We start from the raw sequence: 26,922 nt of genomic DNA on the forward strand, positions 1-26,922 counted from the left end.
TTCCACTTTCTCCCCCCTTACGGACTCTGATGTTTCTCAACTCCTGCTCTGCCACCGCCCTACAACCTGTGCCCTTGACCCTATCCCCTCTTCTCTTCTCCAAACTATCACACCTGACATTCTCCCATTTGTCACCTCCCTTGTCAACTCCTCCCTGTCTTCCGGCTGTTTTCCGGCATCCTCCAAGAGGGCCCACATCACTCCGCTGCTAAAAAAGCCTACCCTGGATCCCTCCATCATCCAGAACTACCGCCCGGTATCTCTTCTTCCTTTCCTTTCTAAAACTATAGAACGAGCCGCTTCTACTCAACTTTCTTCCTTCTTTTCTAACAACAACCTGCTAGACCCCCATCAGTCTGGCTTCAGATCGGGCCACTCGACAGAGACTGCGCTCCTCTCCGTCAGTGAGTCACTTCATGCCGCACGAGCAGCCTCCCTCTCCTCTGTCCTCATTCTTCTAGATCTCTCTGCTGCCTTCGACACTGTGGATCACTCCATCCTCCTGTCTGCCCTGTCAGCAACGGGCATCTGTGGCACAGCCCTGGACTGGATTGAGTCCTACCTCTCTGGTCGCTCCTTCCAGGTTGCCTGGGCTGGTTCGGTATCGACACCTCGGCCCCTCGCCACAGGAGTTCCCCAGGGCTCAGTCCTTGGCCCACTTCTTTTTTCTCTCTACACTCGCTCCCTTGGCCCTGTGATCACTGCACATGGGCTATCCTACCACTGCTATGCGGACGATACCCAACTCTTCGTCTCGTTCCCGCCGTCTGATACGCAGGTTTCAGCCCGTATCTCTGCTTGCCTGAGGGACATCCAGAGCTGGATGGACAACCACCATCTAAAGCTCAACCCAGGTAAAACTGAAATGATATTCATCCCTGCTAATGCCTCTCCCCATCTGGATCTCTCCATTTCCCTCGGGGATACCACACTCACGCCGTCACCCAGTGCAAGGAACCTCGGCGTGGTGATGGACAGCAGACTGTCCCTTTCCGAGAACATTGCGGCGGTGACCCGGTCTTGCAGGTTCTTCCTATACAACATACGGAGAATCCGCCCCTTTCTCACCCCCTACTCGACCCAGCTCCTGGTCCAAGCGATGGTTCTGTCCCGCCTGGACTACTGCAATTCCCTCTTGGCTGGCCTCCCAGCGTCCGCCATCAGACCCCTCCAACTCATCCAGAATGCAGCAGCTCGTCTGGTCTTCAACCTTCCCAAATACTCACACGTCACCCCCCTGCTTACTTCCCTCCACTGGCTGCCTGTCATGGCTCGCATCAAATTCAAAACATTGGTGCTAGCCTTCCAAGCAGTTAAAGGGTCTTCCCCAGCTTATCTGCAAAAAATCATCAGACCCTACACCCCTGCCAGACCTCTTCGTTCAGCCTCCACAGGCCGCTTGGCACCTCCCCCTCTCAGAACCTCCACCTCACGCTCACGACTACTGTCTGTTCTGGCTCCACGGTGGTGGAACGAACTCCCCGTTGAGGTCAGAACTATAGAATCTCTCCCCACCTTCAAGCGCAAGCTGAAGACACACCTCTTCAAGCAGCACCTCTCCCCATCCCTCCCTACCTCCCTGTGAACCTTAATTGTTGTCTCTGTGACTTGCTTTGTGTATCGGTATTTTAGTTGGCTAGGTAAGCAGTGTTTGGATAGTTAACTTTGGTGACTTTTGCTCTGTTTGTTTGTTTGTTCAAAAAAAAAAAAAAAATGAAAAAAAAAAATGGCCCTTGTCCTTATCTTTGTTGTGCAGGTAGCAGTTGAAATTGTACTTACCTCTAGGGTCTTTCAGCGAACTTATCCCTGGTTATGGGTATGCACTTTGTTGTACGTCGCTCTGGATAAGAGCGTCTGCCAAATGCCAATAATGTAATGTAATGTAATGTAATGATGCTTGTTTCAACAACAGCCACGTTGATACACAGTCCCTCCAGTTTTGGGGAGCAAAGGTAATTGGACAATTGGCTGATCAGCTTTTTTGCGGAGCAGTGCGTCTTCAAAGTGGATTTCCCTGTATAGTGAACTTTTATGTGCAGAAGAGTAGCTGTCCTTCTGATCAAACTGAGCCCTGAGCCCTCTCTACCTGCAGTGAGTGCAGGGATACAGCCCTAAACTTCTGTGCTGCTCCAGGTACCTGATTCACTACAGGCTACAGGTGAGCTCTGACCATATAAGGGCGGTCGTCAGACAACTCCAGTCACAGGTTGCCACTCCTAACTGAATGCAGACCGGCTGTGTGTTACTACTGGGCCTGTATCAGTGTCTCTCTCTCTGTGAGAGGATGAGCAGCTGCTCATGTTGCTGGCTCTCGCTCCACTGCATAGAAAATGAATGGACTTCCAGCAACTGGTCGACCAAATCACTCACTGTGAGAAAAGAACTGATCGACCAAATCACTCACTGTGAGAACACAACTGATCGACCAAATCACTCACTGTGAGAACACAACTAGTCAACCAAATCGCTCATCATGAGAACATAGGGTTAGGAATGCAACTTGACATGTAATCCTTCCATTTATTAAAATTTTTAGTCAATTTTCTTTTTTTAAAAGAATTACCACAAGCCAGAATCAGTCATCACTTTCAGCCAATCACAGCCCTGTGTGGGATATGCACACATAATGTCACAGCAAGGTTGCACAAGTGTTGAGACTGGGGGCTTTGTATTTGACTTGGGCCCAGGTGTGTGCAGATGAGACAATGGCAAGGGTTCAGGGGTGTAAGTGTTGGTTCGGTGTCCCAAGAGTGCCTGGTCCCTCACTCTCTCAGGCACACAAGATGGGAGATGGCTTCAGGCCTTTCCGAGCTCCCTGGTGGTTCTGACTGTCCATCTTCCCTGTGACACACACAAATTACAATCACTGTACACATTATATACACTTTGCACTCATACATAAATTACAATCAATACACATTATACACACATTGCACATAAATAAATTATAATCACTGTACACATTATACACACATGCAATTCACCCAAGAACTAAATAAAAGGCTATACATTAAAAAACAAGATTAAAGCATTAAGGAATCAGAGGCAGATGGGTGAGAATACTGATCATGTAAGAAAGTGTCGATGAACAGGTTACATCAGCATGTCTCCTATCAGTCTCAGATTAATGTCTCAATCCCTGTCAGAAAGGGTGTGTGTGTGCGTGTGTGAGTGCGCGTGTGAGAGTGTGAGAAAGTGTGCGTGTGTGAGAGTGTGTGTGCTGTTCAGGATCAGAACTCAACTCACAGATCTTGTGTTTCCCCTTCATGGAGAATTTGATGAATAGCTCCTGTGGCTGAGAACAGATGAACACAAAAGGAGAGCTGGACTCCTCACAGCTATTAGGGAACTGAGAGAGAGAGAGAGAGAGAGAGAGAGAGAGAGAGAGAGAGAGAGAGAGAGAGAGAGAGAGAGAGAGAGAGAGAGAGAGAGAGAGAGAGAGAGAGAGAGAGAGAGAGAGAGAGAGAGAGAGAGAGAGAGAGAGAGAGAGAGAGAGAGAGAGAGAGAGAGAGAGAGAGAGAGAGAGAGAGAGAGAATTCATTTTAGGGTAAAAGAACCAAGAAGGTCATACAGGCTTACGCAGTAAGTAAAACATAAGTTCTGGTACCAGATTCGTAACAACATTGCAGTTTACCCTTCAAGTCCATGCTAGCTATCTAGAAGAGCAGTTTTTCTGGTAGCCCACATGTAGCTAGCTTCGTTAAGAGATAAGGTGGAAATATTAGCTAGCTATTGAGTTAGCTGTTGAGCTAGCTTCCTCTGCTCATTGAAAAAACAAAAATGCTCTTGTTGTACCAATAAATATTATGTGCATTTTATATTGAATGTTATAGCTGATTGAACTTACACAGTGCAGGTTCTGATTTGATCAAAATATAGAAACATGAGACTGCAAAAAAGCATAATGATTTTTTATCTATTCATAGAGTTCAGTATTTGCATCTCTCAAGCTCAAAATTGGTGCGGCCCAAAACATTTCTTTAAACTAATCATTGATCTCAACCAGTTTTCATTTATTTCTCTTGATTAACAAGTGAGCCAAAGACAGGACTAATCAATTGGCAAGTAACACACAGCCTCTTCGTATGACATGACACATTCAATGTATCTGTTAAAATACATTCTAACCACTAAGTAGCATAGCCAACATTTATCAAAAGAGACACTACTCTGTTATCGACCACGTTAGCTTTCAGAATAACCAGAACAAACTAAACCTGTGAAACAGGGAGAGAGAGATAGACACTGATACATACACACTCACACAGAGAGAGTGAGACACTGATACATGCAGACACTCACAGAGAGAGTGAGACACTGATACATGCACACACTCACACAGAGAGAGAGTGAGATACTGATACATGCACACACTCACACAGAGAGACACTGATACATGCACACACTCACAGAGAGAGAGAGAGACTGATACATGCACACACTCACAGAGAGAGAGAGACACTGATACATGCACACACTCACAGAGAGAGAGAGTGAGACACTGATACGTGCACACACTCACACAGAGAGAGAGTGAGACACTGATACATGCACACACTCACAGAGAGAGAGAGTGAGACACTGATACATGCACACACTCACAGAGAGAGAGAGAGAGTGAGACACTGATACATGCACACACTCACAGAGAGAGAGAGAGAGACACTGATATATGCACACACTCACAGAGAGAGTGAGACACTGATACATGCACACACTCACAGAGAGAGAGAGAGAGACACTGATACATGCACACACTCACAGAGAGAGAGTGAGACACTGATACATGCACACACTCACAGAGAGAGAGAGTGAGACACTGATACATGCACACACTCACAGAGAGAGAGAGTGAGACACTGATACATGCACACACTCACAGAGAGAGAGAGAGAGAGAGAGAGAGAGAGAGAGAGTGAGACACTGATACATGCACACACTCACAGAGAGAGAGTGAGACACTGATACATGCACATTGTCAAGCCTGTGCGCATGCGAGTACATAAGTGTGTGTGTGTGTGTGTGTGTGTACTGACCTGGTCTCTGTACTGCTCCTGGGACAGACAGTCAGTCATATTCACACACCCCAACAGGCAGCCAGTGGGGTATTGTTTGGGGAACTGCAGCTCTGGGGTACAGAGAGATTGAAGTTATTTTGCTGTTTTCAGTGCTTGTAGTTTAATGCTCACTAGGGTACATTTGTTATTGTCGTTTGTATAAACTACTTTACATTTGGCATGCACTTCTCGCATTAATGTATGTCTTGCGACTGAACTTTCCCCTTCCAGGGAATTAGTGCACTCTAATCTTTCACTAAGAGCACCTCAGAAATGGCCGCAATGTAATGAGAGAGAAAGACACTGTGGGGTGCATATTCCGGCAATATTGGTAGCACCTGACCTGTGTTGAGTTGGCATAACTGGTCCATTGGGCAAGTAACAGGCAAAACTGTGATATAGTACCTGTCTTGTAGAGTTAGCTGTACTGTGATAGGTGCATTGCAGGAGTACCTGTCCTGTAGAGTTAGCTGTACTGTGATAGGTGCATTGCAGGAGTACCTGTCTGGTAGAGTTAGCTGTACTGTGATAGGTGCATTGCAGGAGTACCTGTCCTGTAGAGTTGGCTGTACTGTGATAGGTGCATTGCAGGAGTACCTGTCTGGTAGAGTTAGCTGTACTGTGATAGGTGCATTGCAGGAGTACCTGTCCTGTAGAGTTGGCGGTACTGAGACTCCACTTGGCTGATCTCCTGTGGGGAGGGTTTCTTGGCGGCAGCAGCGATCCACAGACGACCCCGGTGAGAGGAGTACCACGATCTGCCCTCCACCCTGAAGAGACGAGCGCAGAGAGGTGCTAACAAATGACAGAAACATTCAGCAAGACAGCACTGGTGCAGTGCGGAAAGATGCTAACTGACGACAGAAACATTCAGCAAGACAGCACTGGTGCAGTGCACATAGATGATAACTGACAAACGACAGAAATATTGAGGCTGGGATGTCTGTGAAGTGCTCTGAAATACTGTGAAAAACATTTACAAATAAAACTGAATGGGATTAAACCAGAATACAATGCTCACCCGGTGCTGCTCAATACACCTCTAAAAAGGCACAAAGAGCTTGTGTGGAATATTGGCCTGACAGACTGTTCAGTAGAATTCAATTTGGTTTTCATCACACTTTTTACAAAGATGCTTAATCTCCAAACGGAAGGAAGGAAAAGTGGACAGAAACCAGGCCTGAATCCCCAAGCAGTGAGGTAAAAACTCCCCAGTAGAAAAACGCCAGCAGGCCTGGGTGTAGAGCAAGGAGAGGAACGGGTGGTGAAATAAATTTAAAAAGTAAGGGTGATCCGAATATATAAACCTTTATTTGACTAGGAAGTCACATTAAAAATGAGACCTAGCGAAGACGGGGTCAAATAGCAGCATAAGATTACAGAATCACGGGACCATGACAAGAGTACTATCCACATATGTATGGATTGGTCGGGAGGGGCAGAGATGGGTCATCCTCTTGCTGGAGAAACCCCTCTTGGGAGGGGCAGAGATGGGTCGTACCTCTTGCTGGAGAAACCCCTCTCGGGAGGGGCAGAGATGGGTCGTAGCTCTTGCTGGAGAAACCCCTCTCGGGAGGGGCAGAGATGGGTCGTACCTCTTGATTCCCAGGACGAGGAGTGAAGCCCAGGGCTGATGCATGCTGAGGCACCAGCCCCCGTCAGACATCTCCTGCAGCTCACGGTCCTGCAGCCGCAGACGGGCGCGCCCCGGCCCCGCCTCACTGCACACGGCCCTCTCCTGGGGCTTCTGCCGTGCCGCACGGCTGCCCATGTCCACCCACTGCAACAGGCAACCAAACCCATTACACAGGGAACAGCCCTTTACACAGGCAAACAAACCCATTACACAGAGGAGGACAGCCCTTTACACAGGCAAACACGAGGAGATACAAGCAGAGACCATTACACAGGCAAACACAGGGACACACAAGCAGAGAGCATTACACAGGCAAACACAGGGACACACAAGCAGAGAGCATTACACAGGCACACACAGGGACACACAAGCAGAGAGCATTACACAGGCACACACAGGGACACACAAGCAGAGAGCATTACACAGGCAAACACAGGGAGATACAAGCAGAGAGCATTACACAGGCAAACACAGGGACACACAAGCAGAGGGCATTACACAGGCAAACACAGGGACACACAAGCAGAGAGCATTACACAGGCACACACAGGGACACACAAGCAGAGAGCATTACACAGGCACACACAGGGACACACAAGCAGAGAGCATTACACAGGCAAACAGAGGGAGATACAAGCAGAGAGCATTACACAGGCAAACACAGGGACACACAAGCAGAGAGCATTACACAGGCAAACACAGGGACACACAAGCAGAGAGCATTACACAGGCACACACAGGGACACACAAGCAGAGAGCATTACACAGGCAAACATGGGGACACACAAGCAGAGAGCATTACACAGGCAAACACAAGCAGACAGCTTTACACAGGCAAATGTAGACACACACACAAGCGAAACACTTGGTGACAAAGATATGAAGAATGTAAAGCACAACGTCAGACACCTGTGGAGCAGCCTGCAGGATAGTGGGGTTGACCAGCTCTCTGGGTGGAGGGTTGTCGGTCCGTTGAGATGAGGTCACCAGGGTTCCTGTGTTGATGGCCTGGACAGCTTCGTCAAACCTGTCAGAGCCACAGTTTCAGTGGATACCCAGAAATAGTGTCTGCCACGAATAGATACATTTTGGTTTCACCACATAGAAATGAAAGCAGTTTTTAAACACAGAATTGCAGTACTGCAGGTACTGGCTCAGGTGTGTTTATACCTGCTGTAGTACTGGCTCAGGTGTGTTTATACCTGCTGTAGTACTGGCTCAGGTGTGTTTATACCTGCTATACTGGCTCAGGTGTGTTTATACCTGCTATACTGGCTCAGGTGTGTTTATACCTGCTATACTGGCTCAGGTGTGTTTATACCTGCTGTAGTACTGGCTCAGGTGTGTTTATACCTGCTGTAGTACTGGCTCAGGTGTATTTATACCTGCTATACTGGCTCAGGTGTGTTTATACCTACTATACTGGCTCAGGTGTGTTTATACCTGCTGTAGTACTGGCTCAGGTGTGTTCATACCTGCTGTAGTACTGGCTCAGGTGTGTTTATACCTGCTATACTGGCTCAGGTGTGTTTATACCTGCTATACTGGCTCAGGTGTGTTTATACCTGCTGTAGTACTGGCTCAGGTGTGTTTATACCTGCTGTAGTACTGGCTCAGGTGTGTTTATACCTGCTGTAGTACTGGCTCAGGTGTGTTTATACCTGCTGTAGTACTGGCTCAGGTTGTCTCCCTCCTCCAGCACCTGTCGGCCAGCAAAGTCCAACGTGATCTTCCTGTCCTTGCGAGAGGCGTGGCGTAGCTCGCCAAGCTCGGCCTCGCGTTTGCGCAGAGCCTCCCTCTCCCCCGTTGACAGCCACTGGTTGGAGTCCGTGGAGAAGTAGTCCGACTCATCATCCAGCACCTGTGTACGCCGCACACTAACACACGCACGCACCATCACGCAAAAAAAACACGCACACAGATTATCCCTGTACTGCGACTGTGGTTTTGGACCTGTGAAAGCTGTAGTCTTGGGGTAACAGCAAATTTGTGCTTGAGCAGATTATATTTCAGAGCACACACACAGATTTGTGCAGGAATATGGTATATTTCAGTGAGCACATATTTTTGTATGAAAGAAAAGAAAACAACAAAATCTGTGCGAGAGCTGAGGGAATAGTGCTCTCATTTTAATTACTCTGCCCTCGATGTTTGAACCGTACCTGTTGGTGTCGAATTCCAGCAGCTTGTCTTTGTGTTGGAGTGCTTTCTCCAGCCCCGCCTTGATTCGCTCCTCCTCGTGCGGCAGCAGGTCACTCTGCCGGGCGTGGTCTGTCACGGACGTACAAACACACACACACACACACACACACACACAAATATAAACTCACCAAAAAAAGCACACAGGTGGAGAGACCCACAGATATAAACACACTCACGCACGCACACACAAAGGCCTACCTAAACTCAGTCTCTCTCTCTCTCTCTCTCTCTCGCTCGCTCTCTCTCACACACACACACACACACACACACACACACACACACACACACACACACACAGAGACAGACAGACACATACATACACCTACCTAAACTCAGTCTCTCTCACACACACACACACACAAAGGCCTACCTAAACTCAGTCTCTCTTACACACACATATTCAAAGACTGAAACATGCAGTCGGCTGCAGAATTATTGGCACCCTTGACAGATTTTGAGTTTCTCATTAATCATATTGTATATTTAAAATAACATAAAAATGTATGAATTGCAAGCCACTAATTCCGGAGCCCACTGTAGTTACACATGTACACACACAGCTTACCATTCATCAGTTTTTTGCGCAGTTTCTGGCTCTTGTTCGAGTCTCTCTCCAGGATCTTCTGCTCCTCTTTGGTGCACACCTGCAGAGCAGTGCACACAGCTGAGTACACCTCGTGAGTTGAATATAAATTCCATAAAACACGTGGCGTGCGTGTGTGTGTGTGTGTGCCGTAGTGTGTGGTATGTGCGGGGTGTGTGTGTGTGTGTGTGCCGTAGTGTGTGGTATGTGGTAAGTGTGGGGTGTGTGTGTGGTGTGTTGTGTGCGGTATGGTATGTGCGGGGTGTGTGGCGTGGTGTTGTATGTGCAGGGTGTGTGTGGTATGTGGTAAGTGCGGGGTATGTATGGGGTGTGGGGTGTGTGGTGTAGTGTGTGGTAAGTGTGGGGTGTGTGCGGGGTGTGTGTGATGTAGTGTGTGGTAAGTGCGGGGTGTGTGTGGTGTAGTGTGTAGTATGTGCGGGTGGTTTTGTATGTGCAGGGTGTGTGTGTGGTGTGTTGTGTGTGGTGTGGTGTGGTGTGTGGGGTGTGTGTGGTGTAGTGTGTGGTATGTGCGGGTGGTTTTGTATGTGCAGGGTGTGTGTGGTATGTGGTGTGTGCGGGGTGTGTGTGGAGTAGTGTGTGGTAAGTGTGGGGTGTGTGCGGGGTGTGTGTGTGATGTAGTGTGTGGTAAGTGCGGGGTGTGTGTGTTGTAGTGTTTGGTAAGTGCGGGTGGTTTTGTATGTGCAGGGTGTGTGTGTGGTGTGGTGTGTGCGGGGTGTGTGTGGTGTAGTGTGTGGTGCGGGGTGTGTGTGGTGCGTTGTGTGTGGTGTAGTGTGTGGTGCGGGGTGTGTGTGGTGTGTTTATGTGTGGCGTGGCGTGTGGCGTGCCGTGCGTCTCACCAGGGCCCCACAGAAGAGGCAGGGCCCGGACCCTTCTTGCTCACACACAATGCGTCCGCAGGTCATGCAGTTGTTAACGAGGCAGTGCTTCTGAGCCAGGCATTCACAAGCATGTCGCCCTGGCAACAGAATGGTCAGCTTTTCCTGTCCATCTTTGGTGTAGAGATTCACAAACTTATTCTTTTTCTTCACAGAAGAGTTTTCCTGCACCTAAAATAAACGACAATCATTGACTTTAGCACAACGAAGCTAGTAGCCATATCAAAGCGTTATGTAGCTTGGAGTCCAACCTTCAGCAGGTCAATGGGCGTCTTCACCACCTCAGGGGCCGGCTCTGGCTCACTCACGGTCAGCAGCTCCTGTCTGTTTCGCCCTTTGCGCTTGGTCTTCTTCAGCAAGTCTTTGGCCACATCCTGCATTTCTGGAAAGCACGAAGTATTTTCATATGATAGGGCTGGTTTCCATTTTTATGTGTCTAAATGAAAACAATCCATCCATCCATCCATTATCTTTAACCCGCTTATCTTGAACAGGGTCGCAGGGGGGCTGGAGCCTATCCCAGCATACATTGGGCGAAAGGCACACACACCATTCACTCACACACTCATACCTATGGGCAATTTAGACTCTCCAATCAGCCTAACCTGCATGTCTTTGGACTGTGGGAGGAAACCGGAGTACCCGGAGGAAACCCATGCAAACACGGGGAGAACATGCAAACTCCACACAGAGAGGCCCCGGCCGACCGGGATTCGAACCCAGGACCTCCTTGCTGTGAGGCGGCAGTGCTACCCACTGCACCATCCATGCCGCCTAAATGAAAACCAAACAAATATAATATCATCTGGTGAGCTCGGAGCCGTACCAGCAGACGTTTCTCGGCCGAGGAGTAGCCCGGCCCCTTCTGGGACAAGACAACGGGCCCTCTGCCACCGCGCCAGCAGCTCATCGATGAACTGCTTCTTCTTCCCATCGTTACCTTGCACCAAGTCCCCGACGTACTCTGCCAGCTCCTCCCCGTTGTCAATGGACAGCATGTACCTGCAAGCATCGATCCACAGTGCGTCTGATACTCTCAAATGCTTTTTGACATTCACCACGGCAAAGATATCCAGACTTGCTACAGATAGAAAGGCAGGAGAAGTGAACTCAGTGTCAACATTTTGCAAATGCCCTTTGTGACCAGCAGTCACGGTGAAAAATGCACTGGTCACTCCATCAGGGTCAGGAATGGGATCGTTTTATCGCACACCAGCAACCCCTGCAGGTTGATGGAACTGTCACGATCACGATCACTATCACCGTCGTGAAAATCCAGTTACATTTCCATCACCATGGTGAAAAAAATCACACCCCACACCTAGCGAAACTTTCAAAATGGTTGTCTTAGCTGCGTGGTGCGGATAAAGGAGCGCGTGGTATAAAAGTAGTCTCGCCCTGAACCAAAAGTTGACACCGGCTCTTCAGTGCGCACACTGCTCAGAGACAGGATCGGTGAAATTAAGAAGCGATAGTGAATATCTAGGTCCTCGCACAACCATGCGTACACTCCTAAATCAGTCACATAAGGTTCACACTGAAGACCGATTAATTATATGCTCTTCTGCATACCACTGTTGTAATGTGTGGCTATTTGCGGTACTGTCACCTTCCTGTCATGTTTTTTTGGTTTTTCTGCACCATTCTCTGCAAACTCTAGAGACTGTTGTGCATGAAAATCCCAGGAGATCAGCCGTTTCTGAGATACTCAAACCACCCTCTCTGGCACCAACAATCATTCCATGGTCAAAATCGATCACATTTCTTCCCCATTCTGACATTTGGTCTGAACAACAGCTGAACCTCTTGACCATGTCTGCATGTTTTTATGCATTTAATTGCTGCCAGATGACGGCTGATTATATATTTCCATTAACAAGCTGGTGAACAGATCTACCTAATAAAATCCGAAAACAGAAAGATTCGGAGATTGCCGGTTATTACATCGAAATGAAGCACACAACTTATTTTATTTTGTTTTATTTATGCGGACACGCTGCACAATAAGCAACATAAGAATTATAATTCGCAACATTCGCTGGCCTGATGCAATAATGGACTCAGAGCATCGGATTAATCGACCATCGTCTGGAGAATAGGAATCAATATAAAACTGTTTAGCTAGCTCAATGTTTATGTAACCAAGATAGTCTACATAAAACAAGTGTTATTTTTCATACATTTCAGCTTTTGCCATTACAAGTTCACAGCTGTCAGCGTATGAATCTGTAAGATAATGTTGCTAACGTTATTAGCTATTAGCTACTAAAATATCAGAATGTCAATACTGACATTACAAATTACATATCTTCTCATCAATGGTCATCTTATTTTTCCAGAATTGATGACGGAAGTATCCCCTGAGTTTGCGGTCTCATTATCTCGGTTTTAATGTGGACTGCTAGGTATTTACTTGGTCATTCTAAGATTTTAATTTGGACGTTTCTCTTGTCTCGTCTGAAGTCGGCGTGTTGATGTGTAGACTGGGTTTTATAGCAAGCATATGTATTCTAGATTACATTTGTGGCTACTTAGCTAGAAAATAAGCAATGTACTTACTCGACAATATCATCGCTTGCTTCCAAACCAAATGTGTGATTCAGCTGATCCACACACCAACGAAGCAACTGGTCCGACATGGCGCAGATGAGCTACTTTATTCGTATATTAAATCTCGAATGTCAGGCAACTTTAGCAATCAACGTTTAGGAGAGTTTGTAACTAGAGTTGATTGCCAAAAAGTTACTTCCGGTACGTATAGAGAGGGAATTTCACAATAAAAGTTTAGATGTACGCGACCGTTTTTTTTTTTTTTTTTCCTCTTCTTGAGTTTTATTGTGGTTGGCAATCCAACAATGGTCCATTACCGGCAGCGACTGTATCGTTGCCTGAACAAAAGAGATATGAATCAAACCAGAATGGATGGAAAATAGTTCAAATTACTTTAAATGCTTGTGTGGTATGACATCATCATCATCGCTCCCTGATGGGCGAGAGTCCAAGCACAACTGTCCTCCCTGTGGATGCCAGTATCACGGTAAATAATGGCAGGGTAGCTCTACCTCCTGCTTTTTGAAGGTTTCCATAGCAGGATGTCCGATACAATTTAATCTTTTGCCCGATAGCCAGTGGCCAGCAAATCGTATTCCGTCTTTCGATGAGGCTTGCTCAATCTTGGAATTTTGCCATAGATCTGTTGTAGGGTTGGGTGATTCTTCCATGACAGATTCTGGATTCTGCGTAGCGGATCGGTGTAGCAGCCATCTAAACTCTTGTGCAGCCAGGCATTTAAGGTCCAGGTTTCTGCACCGTACATCAGCACAGGTTCAACTGTGGATTTGAACAAGTTGATCTTGAGCTGGTTTAGGAGATTTGACATCCACATTTTGTTGAGTTTGCTGCATGCAGCCCAAGCAAGGGCTTTCCTGGTTCTGGTTTTTCCCTGAGTCCATGATATGAGAACCCAGGTACTTGAAGTCAGGTACTTGCTTGATGGATACACCGGCTTCCACTGTTCATCACAGTGGAAATGCAGAGGACATAGTCCAGCACTATGATGAACCGATAAGGTGCAAGCATGCATGTCTCCTTGGAGAATGGCAGCTCCTACGTCAAACAAAACTAAAACAATAATCGCTTCACTTGATGCAGAAAAGGTATTTGACAGAGTAAATTGGACATTCCTGTTTAACACACTTGACAAATTTGGCTTTGGACAATCATTTATTCACTGGATAAAAATATAATATAATTCACCAATAAAACATTCATTTGATTAAAAAAAAAAAATTGCACTTGATGTAAATTACACAGAATGTGTTCAAGTCTCTTATGCAAAACTTGTGCTGAGAAAATTCAGAGAAGTGATCCAATCTGGAAAATGTCTGAAAATGCTTTCTAGTACATGACACCACACTGATGTTGTGTGCTCAAGTCAATCAATTTAAATGATGCATTTTACAACAACAAAATTGACCCATAAAATGTTTTCAGGGAATACAAAACCAAAATTTCAGAGTTGCCAGAGCATGGTGTCATCCTAACTGAAATGAAGCACCGATTACTGATGGAGTCTGAACTCCTGGAGTCCATCAAACTGTCTGAGGTGGAAGTGGGTCTCTGTATGTCTGACCATTGCACGAATTGCCACAAACCCAGAAACAGCCTGGAGGGAATAAGAAAATGCAGGCATTAGAGCAAAAATAAATGAAGCAGATGGTGCATGTATTCTCCAAACAGAAACAGAAAACAAAGCCAGTTTATGTATATACATATTTATCCCTATAAATTGAAGCTGTCAGATAATCTTAATTCATGAACAGAAGTGACCCAATCAACAGAATGAAGTCACTGTTTGGAATATTATTAGGGTTAAAACAATCAAGCCAATACATTTGATTCACCCCCAAAACATTCTTAGGATTTGTCGCAAGATAACCATAATCCATAGTGGTTTAGAGTTTGTTTTTCGCACAATCACCACCAGGTGGCAAATGTGAGCACTCTACTCCACAGCTGTCCTGTCTCTTGCCGGCATGATGGACTAAATTTTCCCCCCAGTTACAGAAAAAAACAAGAGACTTTTGTTGTGCATGTTATTCGTCCCGAACTGGTAGGCTAGTAGAACAATAGTAGGCTACTATACAGTTGTAGTTATTTAAAATGAGTGCTGTTCCGCAGGGAGTCATTCTCCCGCGGATTTCCACAGTAACTTTAGTAATTTTAAGCATATGCCAAATGCTGGGAGAAACACCATGTGCAATTAAATCCATACCTATAAAAGTAACACTCACCTGCGTTAGTATAAACAAACCGAGGACAATGTGAATCCCTCTTTCCAAGGGCTGGATGAGAATGGCCTCATTGAAGAGCTGGAACAGAACTAAAGGGAACTGCAACAGAAGACTCAACAGCCAGAAGCCAGCAAGCTCTGGAACCTGCAAGGAGCAGACATAAAGATTCCATTTCAGGAAAACTGGGATTGAGTGTATAAATTAATATGTATAAATGTTCTAATCTAAAACTGAGCAGTCAGAAAATAATGTATATATGACTGAACGGCCAAGTTATTCTTCCGAAACCCATGTCACTAGTGGCATTTTGAATTCTGGGACTTGGCTGTTTGACTGCGTAACACATTTCATTCCAACACAACGCCCTACAAATATAACAGACACAACACCCTGCAAATATAACAGACATGCAGCCTGTACATGTAACAGAGGAAAGCATATTGCCTACCTTTTCTTGCAGATTTCCTGCATAGCCCAGATAGAGTCTCACAGCCTCAACAAGGGTCATTACAGTGAGGACAGTTATAAGGATGAACTTGTAGTAGTCAGGGAGGGCTGGATACTGACAGACGACAGAGAAAAAAGAGTATGTATGGGTACTTCTGCAGACAACTTCCATGACAAGATAAAGAAATATCACCAATGTTTTATTACTTTCTTGACAATATTTTGGGATATTTGTGTATTTGGTCATGCACAGCTTTACGCTATAACTGACTGATATCGGGCTGCGTTTCATGTTCATTAGATTAACCATCAACAACGACATGTCAAAGTGAAAATAAAAGAGCGAGTTGCATAACACTAAGTCTCTATCAGTTACCAAGTAAGTGTATTAATGTGTACTTTGGAGAGTGAATATAGGATACAATACCTTGAGGTCAAGCATGACTACTTCAGAAATCCACCACAGGGGGAAGAACCACATGTTGAAAAACAGGGACATTTGCAGAGGAAGACTTGACACGACATTACTGCCTGAGAAAGACAAGTCAATATCACTTAAGAACAGCCATCATCAAATTTTGACCTCTAATCCAAATCTGGCCCAGGTTTTCTTTTATCCCAGGTAACTAACTAAATACATAGTGGGATACTCAGAAGTTTTCTCTATTGGTAGTGGGATACTCAGATGTTTTCTCTATTGGTAGTGGGATACTCAGAAGTTTTCTCTATTGGTAGTGGGATACTCAGAAGTTTTCTCTATTGGTAGTGGGATACTCAGATGTTTTCTCTATTGGTAGTGGGATACTCAGAAGTTTTCTCTATTGGTAGTGGGATACTCAGAAGTTTTCTCTATTGGTAGTGGGATACTCAGATGTTTTCTCTATTGGTAGTGGGCACAACATGAACATTCTGAACGTACCTCACAGAGACACAGATACATCTTATTAAAGGTAAATCTCTGAACTGGAGATTTGAGGGAGTGATGGGTCTATCTAATGTTATTTCAACCAACTATTCAGTAAGGTTAACTGTTAGCAGTCGTTAATGGCAGGTCATTATTTTTCAGCACTTTGTCAATGGAAGGGCAAACAATGGATTTGTTTTTCAATATTTCCACAGTTTTACTTATTTCCTAACTTACTTAACGTTATACATTATATACGATTCCAGTCGCGAAAATACTGGATTATACTACAAGAAACCATGTTGAGCTAACGTTCATTCATTTCAAGCAGATGCTGCCAGCTGACTGACTGGGACCCTTTTCTCGTACATAGCAACAGTCGCTAAGGACGGCGTGATTGGATGTTTCGTTAACAATTAATCAATGATTGTTTAATGTTTATTAATGTTAGTGAAAATCCTTTAAAAAACTGCACCGCTAGTGGCAACACATTTCTACGCCTGTGGGTAAGCCACCCTTCATAGTTTTAGGACAGCGTCAGCATGAGTGCCTGCAGCTCAAATGCACTGACGCCGGCATACAGCTGGCTTTTTCTTTCTTTATTGATAGAACTACCGCTGTGTAAACATCTAGAAACATTAGCGGGTCAGGCACTCTGCATTTTCACTCAGCACGTGTCGAAGTTGCTGTGACAAAACTAAGCCTAAGGTAACGTAGCAATTCGCTTGAAGACACATCTGGCCAGGATGTAAACAGGTCATTTATGGACTTTTCACGGTAAGAAGAAATGTTATATATTTAGCTACGTTAGGCCTATATGAAAATATTATGCAATCTAGTAATCAACTTACTATGTCCTAAGAATTTAATATGCTCCTCAGGTGAAGGCTTGGTTCGATTCTGGTCGATAAATACTGTCCGAGAGAAGTCCCCCAATCGTCTTCTTACAGAATCCGGCAGCTCCATATTTCATATTGACTTTTTTTTTTCTTCTCTTCTTCTTCGGTTTTGTTTAACGGCGGTTGTAAAACCGCAATGGGTGCATTACCGCCACCCGCTGACCTGGAGCAGGGATCGGCAACTTTGGTGCTGGCTGGGGTTGTCACAACTGGACGTACGCCTGGTGTAAAAGGTACAAAGATTTTTGTGTTAAAACATTGTTACAAGATCATTGTAAATCCATTCTTATCATTGAAAAAGGCTCACTGAAATGTTGATTGCCTGTGTTTATAGTCCTTAAATTCGGGTTTCAGTTGACGTACCAAAACATTGTGTAGCTGTGCAATAATTCCGAAATAACCTATTGTACCTTTAAGGCTGGTTTATACTTCGTTGCTCGACTGAAATCACAGAATGTTGATGAGCGTTCTAACGTCACCCGACATTGACTATGGTTGCCGCTTAATTTCAAATATATTTAATTTATAAAGCATAAATGTAATTTCTGAAGTAAAAAGGCTGGGTCAACTTGGAATTTTCGCTTCTCCTTGTGTCCTGCTCTTCTGTCCTCCCAGGGGTGTGTCACAGCAGGTGACAGTATCTCACCCTTGTCATGTGAGAAACGTGTATATGATTTTAATACAAAGTTGAAAACAGCCCTGGAGTGTTCCATGGAAAAATGCCTGTCTGTGACGGTCCTCAGATAATTTACCTCCTATCTCTCTGACAGAGAAATCTCTGTTGCAGTCGATGACAATGCATCCACAAAATCAATAATTGTATTTATTTTAGCATTCATAATTTTAACATCTTAAAGTTTGAATCTGAAATTTGGTATGTATTAGTTGTCAGTGTTTTATTGTTTCACCTTGTAATCGATTACATTGCATTTGTATTTACTTCAGTAAGTGACTGTCACACATCTTGCAATAGGAACAAATAAATACATAAACAGTTAAACATGCCACTTAGGACTGTCAGAGCAATGATACAAAAATGTAAAACATATGGAATATTTGCAAAATTGCCAGAAAGAGGACGCAAGTGTGCCTTGTCCCCACAGATGATGAGCAAGATGGTGAGGGAGGCCATAAAAAAACCCAAGGATTTTGGTTGAAGAATTTCAGAGATTTCTTGCATCTTGGGATCACCAAAAATAAATAGTGCCCCTGGACCACACGCATCAAAACATCTCCAAAACATCAATGACCCACCGTCATATTTGACAGTAGGTATGAGGTGCTTCTCCTTGTATGCATTCCATTTGCTGCCAAACATTTTGATGGTGTGTAAGGCCAAAATGTTTCACTCTCTTCCAGTCATAATTCCAATGAGGTTTCACAAACTCAAGATGTTTGGTTTTGTTTATTGTGCTCAGTAAGGGCTGTCTTTGTGCAAACCTTCCAAAAGGTTCGTCGGTATGGAGGTGGCATTTTATTTTTTAAACCAAGACGCAACCAATCTCTGCCATTCTTAAACTGTGATTCTTGGGTTACTTCTCTTTCTGCCAAGTTTGCAACCATTCCATATGTTTTACGCCTTTGTATTATTTCCCTTACAGTGCTAAATGGTTTGTTTAACCATTTATGTGTTTTTTGTACCCATTACCCGACTTGTGATGGTCAATTACCATCTGTGTCTTCTGAATTGACAGTTCTTTGTGTTTTCTGGGTTCCAATCCTGGTCGGCCGGGTCCTCTCTGTGTGGAGCTGCATGTTCTCCCTGTATTCGCGTGGGTGTCCTCCCACAATCCAAAGACATGCAGGTTAGGCTGATTGGAGAGTCTAAATTGCCCGTGGGTATGAGTGTGTGAGGGAATGGTGTGTGTGCTCTGAGATGGACTGGCGACCTGTCCAGGGTGTATTCCTGCCTTTCGCCCAATGTATGCTGGGATAGGCTCCAGCCCCCCTGCGACCCTGTTCAGGGTAAGCGGGTTAAGATAATGGATGGCTGGATGGATGGTTTAGTATGGGACTCACTGATTTCTTCATTGTTCATTTGCTTTACAAATTCACTGTTCATTAATTTGTATCAATTACCCATGGTATTGTTTAATTTTCAGCATATACAGATAGCACTTAAATGACATCTCCCCATCCAATACTTGGAACTTAGCAAGTCATATTTTTGTATAAGCCTTTTTAGTTATTAGTTATTGCTCATTATGCAATGTGGGTCCTATGAGCTATAGAACATTGTAAATTGCTTTAAAGATGTATATATTTGAGCCATGTATTATGTTTCCACACCAAAGAGAGAGTCAAGAGACGGGAATCAGCTCAGGCAATAGTGACCCCTAGTGGCCAGGAATACGTGATCCGCTTGTAACATTTAAAGCAGAATAATTACAGTAGCGAAGACAACGTCATGGAATTCAGTGGGATTGTTGAAAGCTTGAAACTGATTTAAATATGTCCAAAGCCAATACAAAAAAACAAAACAATACTCAATGATGTGCACACTGCTACCCTTTATTAAACATTTTAACATTTTGAATGTGTAGAGAAAAGGCAGGTCTAAGTAGCAAGAATGGTCATGTTAATTTCAGTTTAGAATTTGAGCAAGGAAGCTGCTGTAAATGTGGTGAATCAGAAACTATAAATAAGCAGAAAACTATGAATGAAAACTATAAATAGGCGGAAAACTGAAACCGACGTGAGGTCACACGTCTGGCCCTAGCTCAGTGTGGCCCTTTGCGTGACTCGGCTGGCGCTGGCATGGCCTGACACTCAGTCTGCAGGCAGCTGCATTTCTCTATATTAATATAGGAGTGTCTGAAATTGGTCCCATTGCGGCAGGTCATCTCCACCTCCTTCATATTGGTGTGTGTCTCCTGACAGCACGAGCACTGGCGCTGGAGGTCCTGTGCTCGGGTTGAATACCTGGAAGGAGAGAGGCAGAGAACAGCAACCTGAGTGCAAGACTAGCTTTGGCAAGTGTATGCTTGCTTTGCTCAGATCTCCCATTTAAAACAGCATTTTTTTTAACCTCCCTAAAAAATGTACATCTTCTGTCTGGATCCATTGGATTTATTTCTGCACAAAAATGTCTTAGGGCCAAATTTCCAAAAGGATCGCAACTGCTTTTCCCATGTAAAAGCAGTCGCTATCAAGTGCAATATCTATGTGGGATTTACTAAATGGTCGCAATTGGTCAAAATCACTATTAGGATGGTTTGAAGGACTTTGAGAGAACTACCCAGTGCTAAGTACATGTTGCTTAAAGTACAGTAGAGATATACAGGGCCTGCAGAAGATCTGTGCGGATACATGCTGATGCGGAGCTGACTTATGCTAGTGCTGCGGTTGATCGATTTAATTTCCTGTCTTTTGGTGAACGCAAACATTTCACTTTATTAATGATATTTTAAACAGAGAATTTCTGAATGGGAATAATTTGTGACACGGGGTATGAATCACACTCACATGGAGTAGGCCCCACAGGCCCCCCCGCAGGCTGTCATTTCGACGGGCTGGATGGACTGGCAGCCGTCACTCAGGACGTAGGAAGAGCTCTTTGTCACCGTGCATGACTTATATTTTGAAACACCTGGAAAAAAAGCCAACACTTGTAGATTAGTATACACCTCAAATGCTTTCCTCTGAAGTGTACGGTGGTGCTCACATCTCCTGTTGACAGATTCACGCAAATGTAGCAGTTATAAGCTTAATATGTGGGATTCATGCAAATGTAGCTGTAATAAGCTTACTATGTGGGATGCTAGATATACATAATGTGCCAGCCATAGCTACATACTGTCTGACACTGAGAACAGCGAGGTGAAAATGTCAGTGATAGTAATCCACACATCCTGGATCCTGCCCGGCTGCAGATCAGTGGTGCCATGCTAACGCACGTGTGTTATTGTGCACTAATCAGGGCATGGCCGACACAGCCAGTGTCTCTCATGACCAGAGGGGATCTTTCCTGTATGTATATGGAATATGTAACAATATGTCCCTTCCCATAGAGACCATTTCAGGCGTGTATTGTGACACGTTCCCATGAGGCATGTTACTTACAGGCATGGCAGCAGCCATCAGGAGCAATGACCTCAGTTCCCTGCAGGATAGAAATAATTATGGAAATGTAAGATGTCAAAAAAGTACATATGTAAAAAGCTGAATATCTATGTTTCTAGTTTCTTCAAGAAAAGGCTTCCAGTTGGTTCACTCAGTGAAGCTGAAACACACGGCTCTGTATTTTCAGTTTGTCATAGAAGTATGCGGTGCCATGCAAAACCACACACATGTGCCTGACATGATAGGACCTGTGTCATCCAAAAGGTTCCTGTCCAGAGAACATTATCCCAAAAAGCTTAGTGATTACCCAGGTGTAAAATCAGAATTGATGTTTCTTTTGGTTAGAAAATCAGCAGATTTAAATTTGGTTAATTGATTGATCTTGTAACTAAAGGTGGAATTACTTTTTTATGTGATAACATTTTACGTGATAACTTTTTCACTGAATAATTGAAGTATTTAAATCATGGACCTTGATCATTTCTACTGGCAAAAAAAGACATGAATTCAAGGCGGAATCCTCTCCCCCCCAAACCTTAGGCTAAGCTGACGTACCGGGATGCAATCTTCTGGATGGTAGTCAGGGCAGATGGTCTTGGCCTCACTGGATATGTAAAACTCCCCGATCTTCACACACTCATACTTAATGCACTTATTAACAGGGTCATTGAAGATTTCATTGGGCTGTGAAAGGTAGGTTAATCATGAGGTAAGCTATTGCAGGCAATCTCCTTGTGTTTTTTAAAGACATATTTACTCCTTACATTTTAAATTAATTAGAATTAATTCACTGTTTATTGCATTCATGGAGCTGCTATTATTCATATAATCTTTTTTTCCAGCAGTTGTTTTTTTATTATAATTTAGAATACCCAAAGGTATTTGTATATTACAATTTAGAGAGTGAAGATGCAATTCAGGTGTTCTGAACCATTCTTCCCAAGTGCATGGGGCACTTTTCCCTAGCTGCTGGCCTGGTCAGAACTCACTTGCGCACTGCATCACTGCACAAAGGGTTAGTCAGTTTGATATTCTACCCAATAGACGCAGTGATGTTATGCTTTCATTTTGCTATTATTCTATTTACCTTTATGGCATACGTGGATTTGTTGGGCAGAATAATGACACAGCTGGTTTGCACACAAGTTCCACAACACTGCCCAGGCATGGTTTGGTATTGAAAGCCCTGTAAGAAAAAAATAAAATATATATAAGCAATGTTAACTGCAATTTGTGCGACAAGTCCAATAATACTAATTCAACTGGAATTGTACTTTGATTTATTGTGGCTTTTTAATGTGTTATATATAGAATTTGCACTTAAATTACATTGGTTTAAGCTCATCTACTGAAATAAATGAAGGAAGCCATTTGCATTGAGTCATTTCCACTTGTAGTGAGTATTATTAAGTAAATATACAACACCACTGCAGCGGTCGAGCTGCACGTTCACGCCTGTTTTCAGTTCTGGTTCCTCAGTGGTGGAATGACTTGCCTACCACTGCCAGGACAGCAGAATCCCTCCCCATAATTTGATGCAGACTGAAAACACACCTTTTAAACTGTACCTGAGTCCCCCCTCCTGATTTACCTTCTGTACCCTTAAAAATGGATTTTGCATGCTTGTGTCCTCATTTTTATACTCTAGTGATGAAGTGAAACAGAAGGTGATGGAATGATATAAGTAATAATATGCATAGTTCATTTAGACAGATTAACTAAATTAACAAGTATTGCCAATTTAACTGTTCTAATTCTTAGGGGAGCCAATAATTTGACTCCTATGATTTTCTGATCAAAAATTGAAACATACTCTTATTAAAAGTACAGTCCCCACCAAACCTTTGGAACAGCAAGGCCAATTCCTTTGTTTTTGCAATACACTGAATACATTTGTGTTTGAAATTAAAAGATAAACACAAGACAGTTCAGAATGTCAGCTTTTATTTCCTGGTATTTACACCTAGATGTGTTAAACTACTTAGAACATAGCACCTTTGGTGTCATACCACACCATTTTTAGGTGAGCAAAAGTATTGGAACATATATTTAATATTTAAGTAAATGAAAGTAAATAACACTTAATATTTGGAAGTGTACAGATGAGCTTGTATGTTTTGGATCACGAGCAGATCCTTTTTTTCACTTTGGCCTTTCTGTCACTTTGAGGTAAATCTTGGTCTCACCAGTCCATAAAACTTTATTCCAGAACTTTTGTGGCTTTAATTGTACCTTTCATTTTTGAATGGAGGCAGTGAATTATTTTATAGAGTGCAGGCCAACAGCTGCAGGGGTCATTTACCAGCTGGCAGTGAGTGTCACAGACGGTTGGTGAGCACTGGATGATGTGCAGGGTGGTTTGGGAATCCACCTCCGGGCTGCAGTGGCACTGCTTGCACCGGTCCATGGGGACACTGGCCTGTGGCTGCAGAAGCACAGGAGACAGGACAGTGTGAAGACGCGCGTCCACCATTTTAATCTCATCTCAACTTCACAAGAGAACCATTACGTTACATTACTGGCATTTGGCGGACGCTCTTATCCAGAGCGACGTACAACAAAGTGCAAAGTGCATACCCATGACCAGGGATAAGTGCACTGAAAGACCCTAGAGGGAAGTACAATTTCAACTGCTACCTGCACAACAAAGATAAGGACCAGGGCCCATTTGATCATCGCAATGCTAAAATATAAAAGAGTCATACATTTTGACAGACAGAACTTTTTGTTTTTCAACCGAAGTTTTCATGTTTAAAAAAATATATATATTTTTGAAGAACTAACCATGAACATAAAAGTTTTTTACCAAGGACACAGTGATCATGTATGCCAGCCCCTAAGAAATACTGACCTTGTATTCTGTGTCATTGAAGACACAGACATCCTTACTTCCTGTAAAGAAAGGCAATAATGACAAAACAAGAATTATTGAGAAAATATTGAAAATACGTATACGGTTGTAGGAATAGAGAATTCATGGGTCATTGAGTAAAAAGCAAAAATGTACATAGAAAATGAATAAGAGGCATTGCCTTCCACACACAACTTAAAAATCGACAACCCGAAAACTCACGGCACTTGTAGATAGGGCAGCACACTCCCATGCTAATCTCTAACTCATATCCAACCTTGCAAGTGTGTTCAGTTGCAGGACAGAGGGTGATGTCACACACTGTAAGAAACAGGTAGAAGGTTACAACTCACAGAAGACGATGATTGCTATGAGAACATTTAGTAATCGCTACCGACGTTTCTTGGAGCTTTGAAAAAGCCTATTTTTGCTCCCAGTCTCAACAGTGCTTTGAGATAACATCCAGGAATGATCTGCTGTCACTCACCGCATTTGGCCTTCTGGCAGCAGCTTCCTGTCCCGCTGACCTTCACCTGGCCTGCTTCCTCACAGGTAACAGGTGGCTGGGATGGGCACTCCATCGGCTCGCAGTAGACATTCAGAGAGGTGGTGCATATACACTCCTGGCAGTCACTTACCCAGGTCTCACCAGGCTATGTGTGTGAAATTATATCTTTTTACAACAGCATCCTCCAAGCAGTTTAACCTGAGTTTAGTGCGCAGGGTTTCAAAATAGACTACAGCATGCGTTAAAAGAAAAACTTAAGGTGGAATTCTCCTTTCCTTATAGAAGAGTAGCTGTATTTCTGTTTAAAATGAGCTCTCAGCCAACTCTAACTATGGAGACATTTATTCTCATTTTTATTTTTTCTTATTTGAATCTGAAATTGTGGAGCCAAATCAAGAAAAAAAGGAGGTCTCTGTACATCCTGGAACACCCACTTTTTTGATTCAGACGAATAGCACACACATGATATTCCACGCTAAATATACATACGTATAATGTAGTGAATAAAATTATTTACTATTTACAATTTAGTATAAATAATTATAGGCAAGAAACTCTACCTCTTTCCACGTTCCATTTGGCAATGCACAAATTTCTATGGAACCACAAAACCCCCGAAAACAAAACAGAATTGTTAGCAGAGCCAGTGAATTTCTTGAAGAAAGCACTTTAAGCTAGTTTAAATAAAACACTGGGTTGTATCAGCATAGAGCAATCAGTATACACATTTGTCAATGTTATGTTTTGTGCATAATGCAACTCAATGTTTTCATGGTACAATGAGGTGTACAAAATAGCATTGTATACTCGAGGTGCTGCACAGGAAGGATGTTGTCCTTACCACAGCTAGGCACACACACATTTGACTGGGAATGCAAAAGGGTTGTTTCCGGTGGGCAGAAACATCCTTCTGTAAGCACATTGTCCTTTTGGCTGATTTTGTGCTGCTCCGGCATGAATTTTGGATTGCACCTAATAAAAAAATCAGAGATGAGAAAATACTTTCAAATGACAAACTACTCTTGAGCACTCATAATCCTTATTGTCATAAAGCTATGGCTCTAAGTTATGTCTCTGAATAAAGAACAAAGGCTGCCTGACTATCAACCAAATACATTTGGGATAGTTCACTGTAATCTCCCCACACAAATACAGAACCTCCATCAGTGCTTGCCAATAAAAAGTTTGATTGAGCCCTGGCCATGTTAGGAGCTGGTGATAAACAGCTCATCTGCACTGGTGAGAGACGCTTGTTCTTTTCTGCCAGGGATACAGTGGGGAGGCAGGTTTCCCTCCGGTGATGTGCCAGGTACACAAAGACTCCCAATTACATTACATTACATGTCATTTGACTGACGCTTTTATCGAAATCGACTTACAGTTGATTAGACTCCCATTAGACTAAGCAGGAGACAATCCTCCCCTGGAGCAATGCAGGGTTAAGGGCCTTGCTCAAGGGCCCAATGGCTGTGTGGATCTTATAGTCATGTACCTTAACCACTACGCTACAGGCCGCCGCCACCCACTGACATCAGTAACATGTGCCTCTACAGTTGTAGAGGAGAGTACGTGTATCGAATATGCATATTTACTTTGGTGAAAGCATGTGGTTCAACTGCAGACGGCCTTGTTTATTTGTTTGTTTGAAAAACTGATGTGACGTGAGAAATACAGCTAGTCATTCCAAACTGAGGTGATGAAAAGGTGAAGACGCAGAAAGACTTTGGCGTACCTGACATCACAGGTTTGCTCTACTGTCGAACCACACGCCTCATACACTTTAGGTTCTTCACAATGATGGACTGCATTTGAAAGACAATTTGATAAATTAATCACATCCCATTCAGTGTCTCCAAGTGCAAACAATCTTTTCAATGTGCTGAAGGAGACGGAATGTTCTTACCGCATTCTCCATTTGTGAAATTTCTCCAGTCGATACACACTCCTGAATTCAAACACATAGCTGCATACATTTGCAAACTCTTGCAACCAACATGGGTGTCAGGCATTTCGCAGCTGTCATATTTGCAAGCTTTGATGAATGACTCATAGGGGATCACTTTATGGCACTTCTCGAATACCCT

The 26,922-nt window shown here is 43.8% G+C and overlaps 3 protein-coding genes across 3 annotated transcripts in view; all 3 read right to left on the bottom strand.

Annotated features, from left to right (window-relative positions):
* Positions 1 to 2,506: 2,506 nt before the first annotated feature.
* Positions 2,507 to 13,114, bottom strand: trip4 (thyroid hormone receptor interactor 4). Its single transcript, XM_061245928.1, has 13 exons — positions 12,934 to 13,114; positions 11,201 to 11,376; positions 10,626 to 10,756; positions 10,336 to 10,545; positions 9,461 to 9,539; positions 8,856 to 8,964; positions 8,355 to 8,570; positions 7,603 to 7,720; positions 6,653 to 6,837; positions 5,703 to 5,827; positions 5,037 to 5,128; positions 3,247 to 3,349; positions 2,507 to 2,841 (listed from the first exon to the last, which is right to left on the bottom strand). The coding sequence occupies exons 1-13, from the start codon at positions 13,011 to 13,013 to the stop codon at positions 2,771 to 2,773; spliced, it is 1,695 nt and encodes a 564-aa protein (XP_061101912.1). The 5' UTR covers positions 13,014 to 13,114; the 3' UTR covers positions 2,507 to 2,770.
* Positions 13,115 to 14,078: 964 nt separating this feature from the next.
* Positions 14,079 to 17,533, bottom strand: tmem17 (transmembrane protein 17). The gene is made up of 5 exons (XM_061245785.1): positions 17,370 to 17,533; positions 16,042 to 16,145; positions 15,616 to 15,729; positions 15,168 to 15,311; positions 14,079 to 14,539 (listed from the first exon to the last, which is right to left on the bottom strand). Exons 1-5 carry the CDS (start codon positions 17,482 to 17,484, stop codon positions 14,435 to 14,437), a joined length of 582 nt encoding a protein of 193 aa, XP_061101769.1. The 5' UTR covers positions 17,485 to 17,533; the 3' UTR covers positions 14,079 to 14,434.
* Positions 17,534 to 20,137: 2,604 nt separating this feature from the next.
* LOC133131583 (mucin-5AC-like) overlaps positions 20,138 to 26,922 on the bottom strand; it is a 38,773-nt gene continuing 31,988 nt past the window's right edge. Inside the window, exons 32-38 of the mRNA XM_061246956.1 lie at positions 26,742 to 26,920; positions 24,331 to 24,371; positions 23,782 to 23,904; positions 22,035 to 22,163; positions 21,480 to 21,519; positions 20,883 to 21,006; positions 20,138 to 20,339 (exon numbers count right to left, since the gene is read on the bottom strand). Coding sequence (XP_061102940.1) covers positions 20,138 to 20,339; positions 20,883 to 21,006; positions 21,480 to 21,519; positions 22,035 to 22,163; positions 23,782 to 23,904; positions 24,331 to 24,371; positions 26,742 to 26,920 — 838 coding nt within the window. The remainder of the gene's footprint in view (positions 20,340 to 20,882; positions 21,007 to 21,479; positions 21,520 to 22,034; positions 22,164 to 23,781; positions 23,905 to 24,330; positions 24,372 to 26,741; positions 26,921 to 26,922) is intronic.

The sequence above is a fragment of the Conger conger genome, chromosome 6, assembly GCF_963514075.1.
Source record: "Conger conger chromosome 6, fConCon1.1, whole genome shotgun sequence".
Taxonomy (NCBI): Eukaryota; Metazoa; Chordata; class Actinopteri; order Anguilliformes; family Congridae; genus Conger; species Conger conger.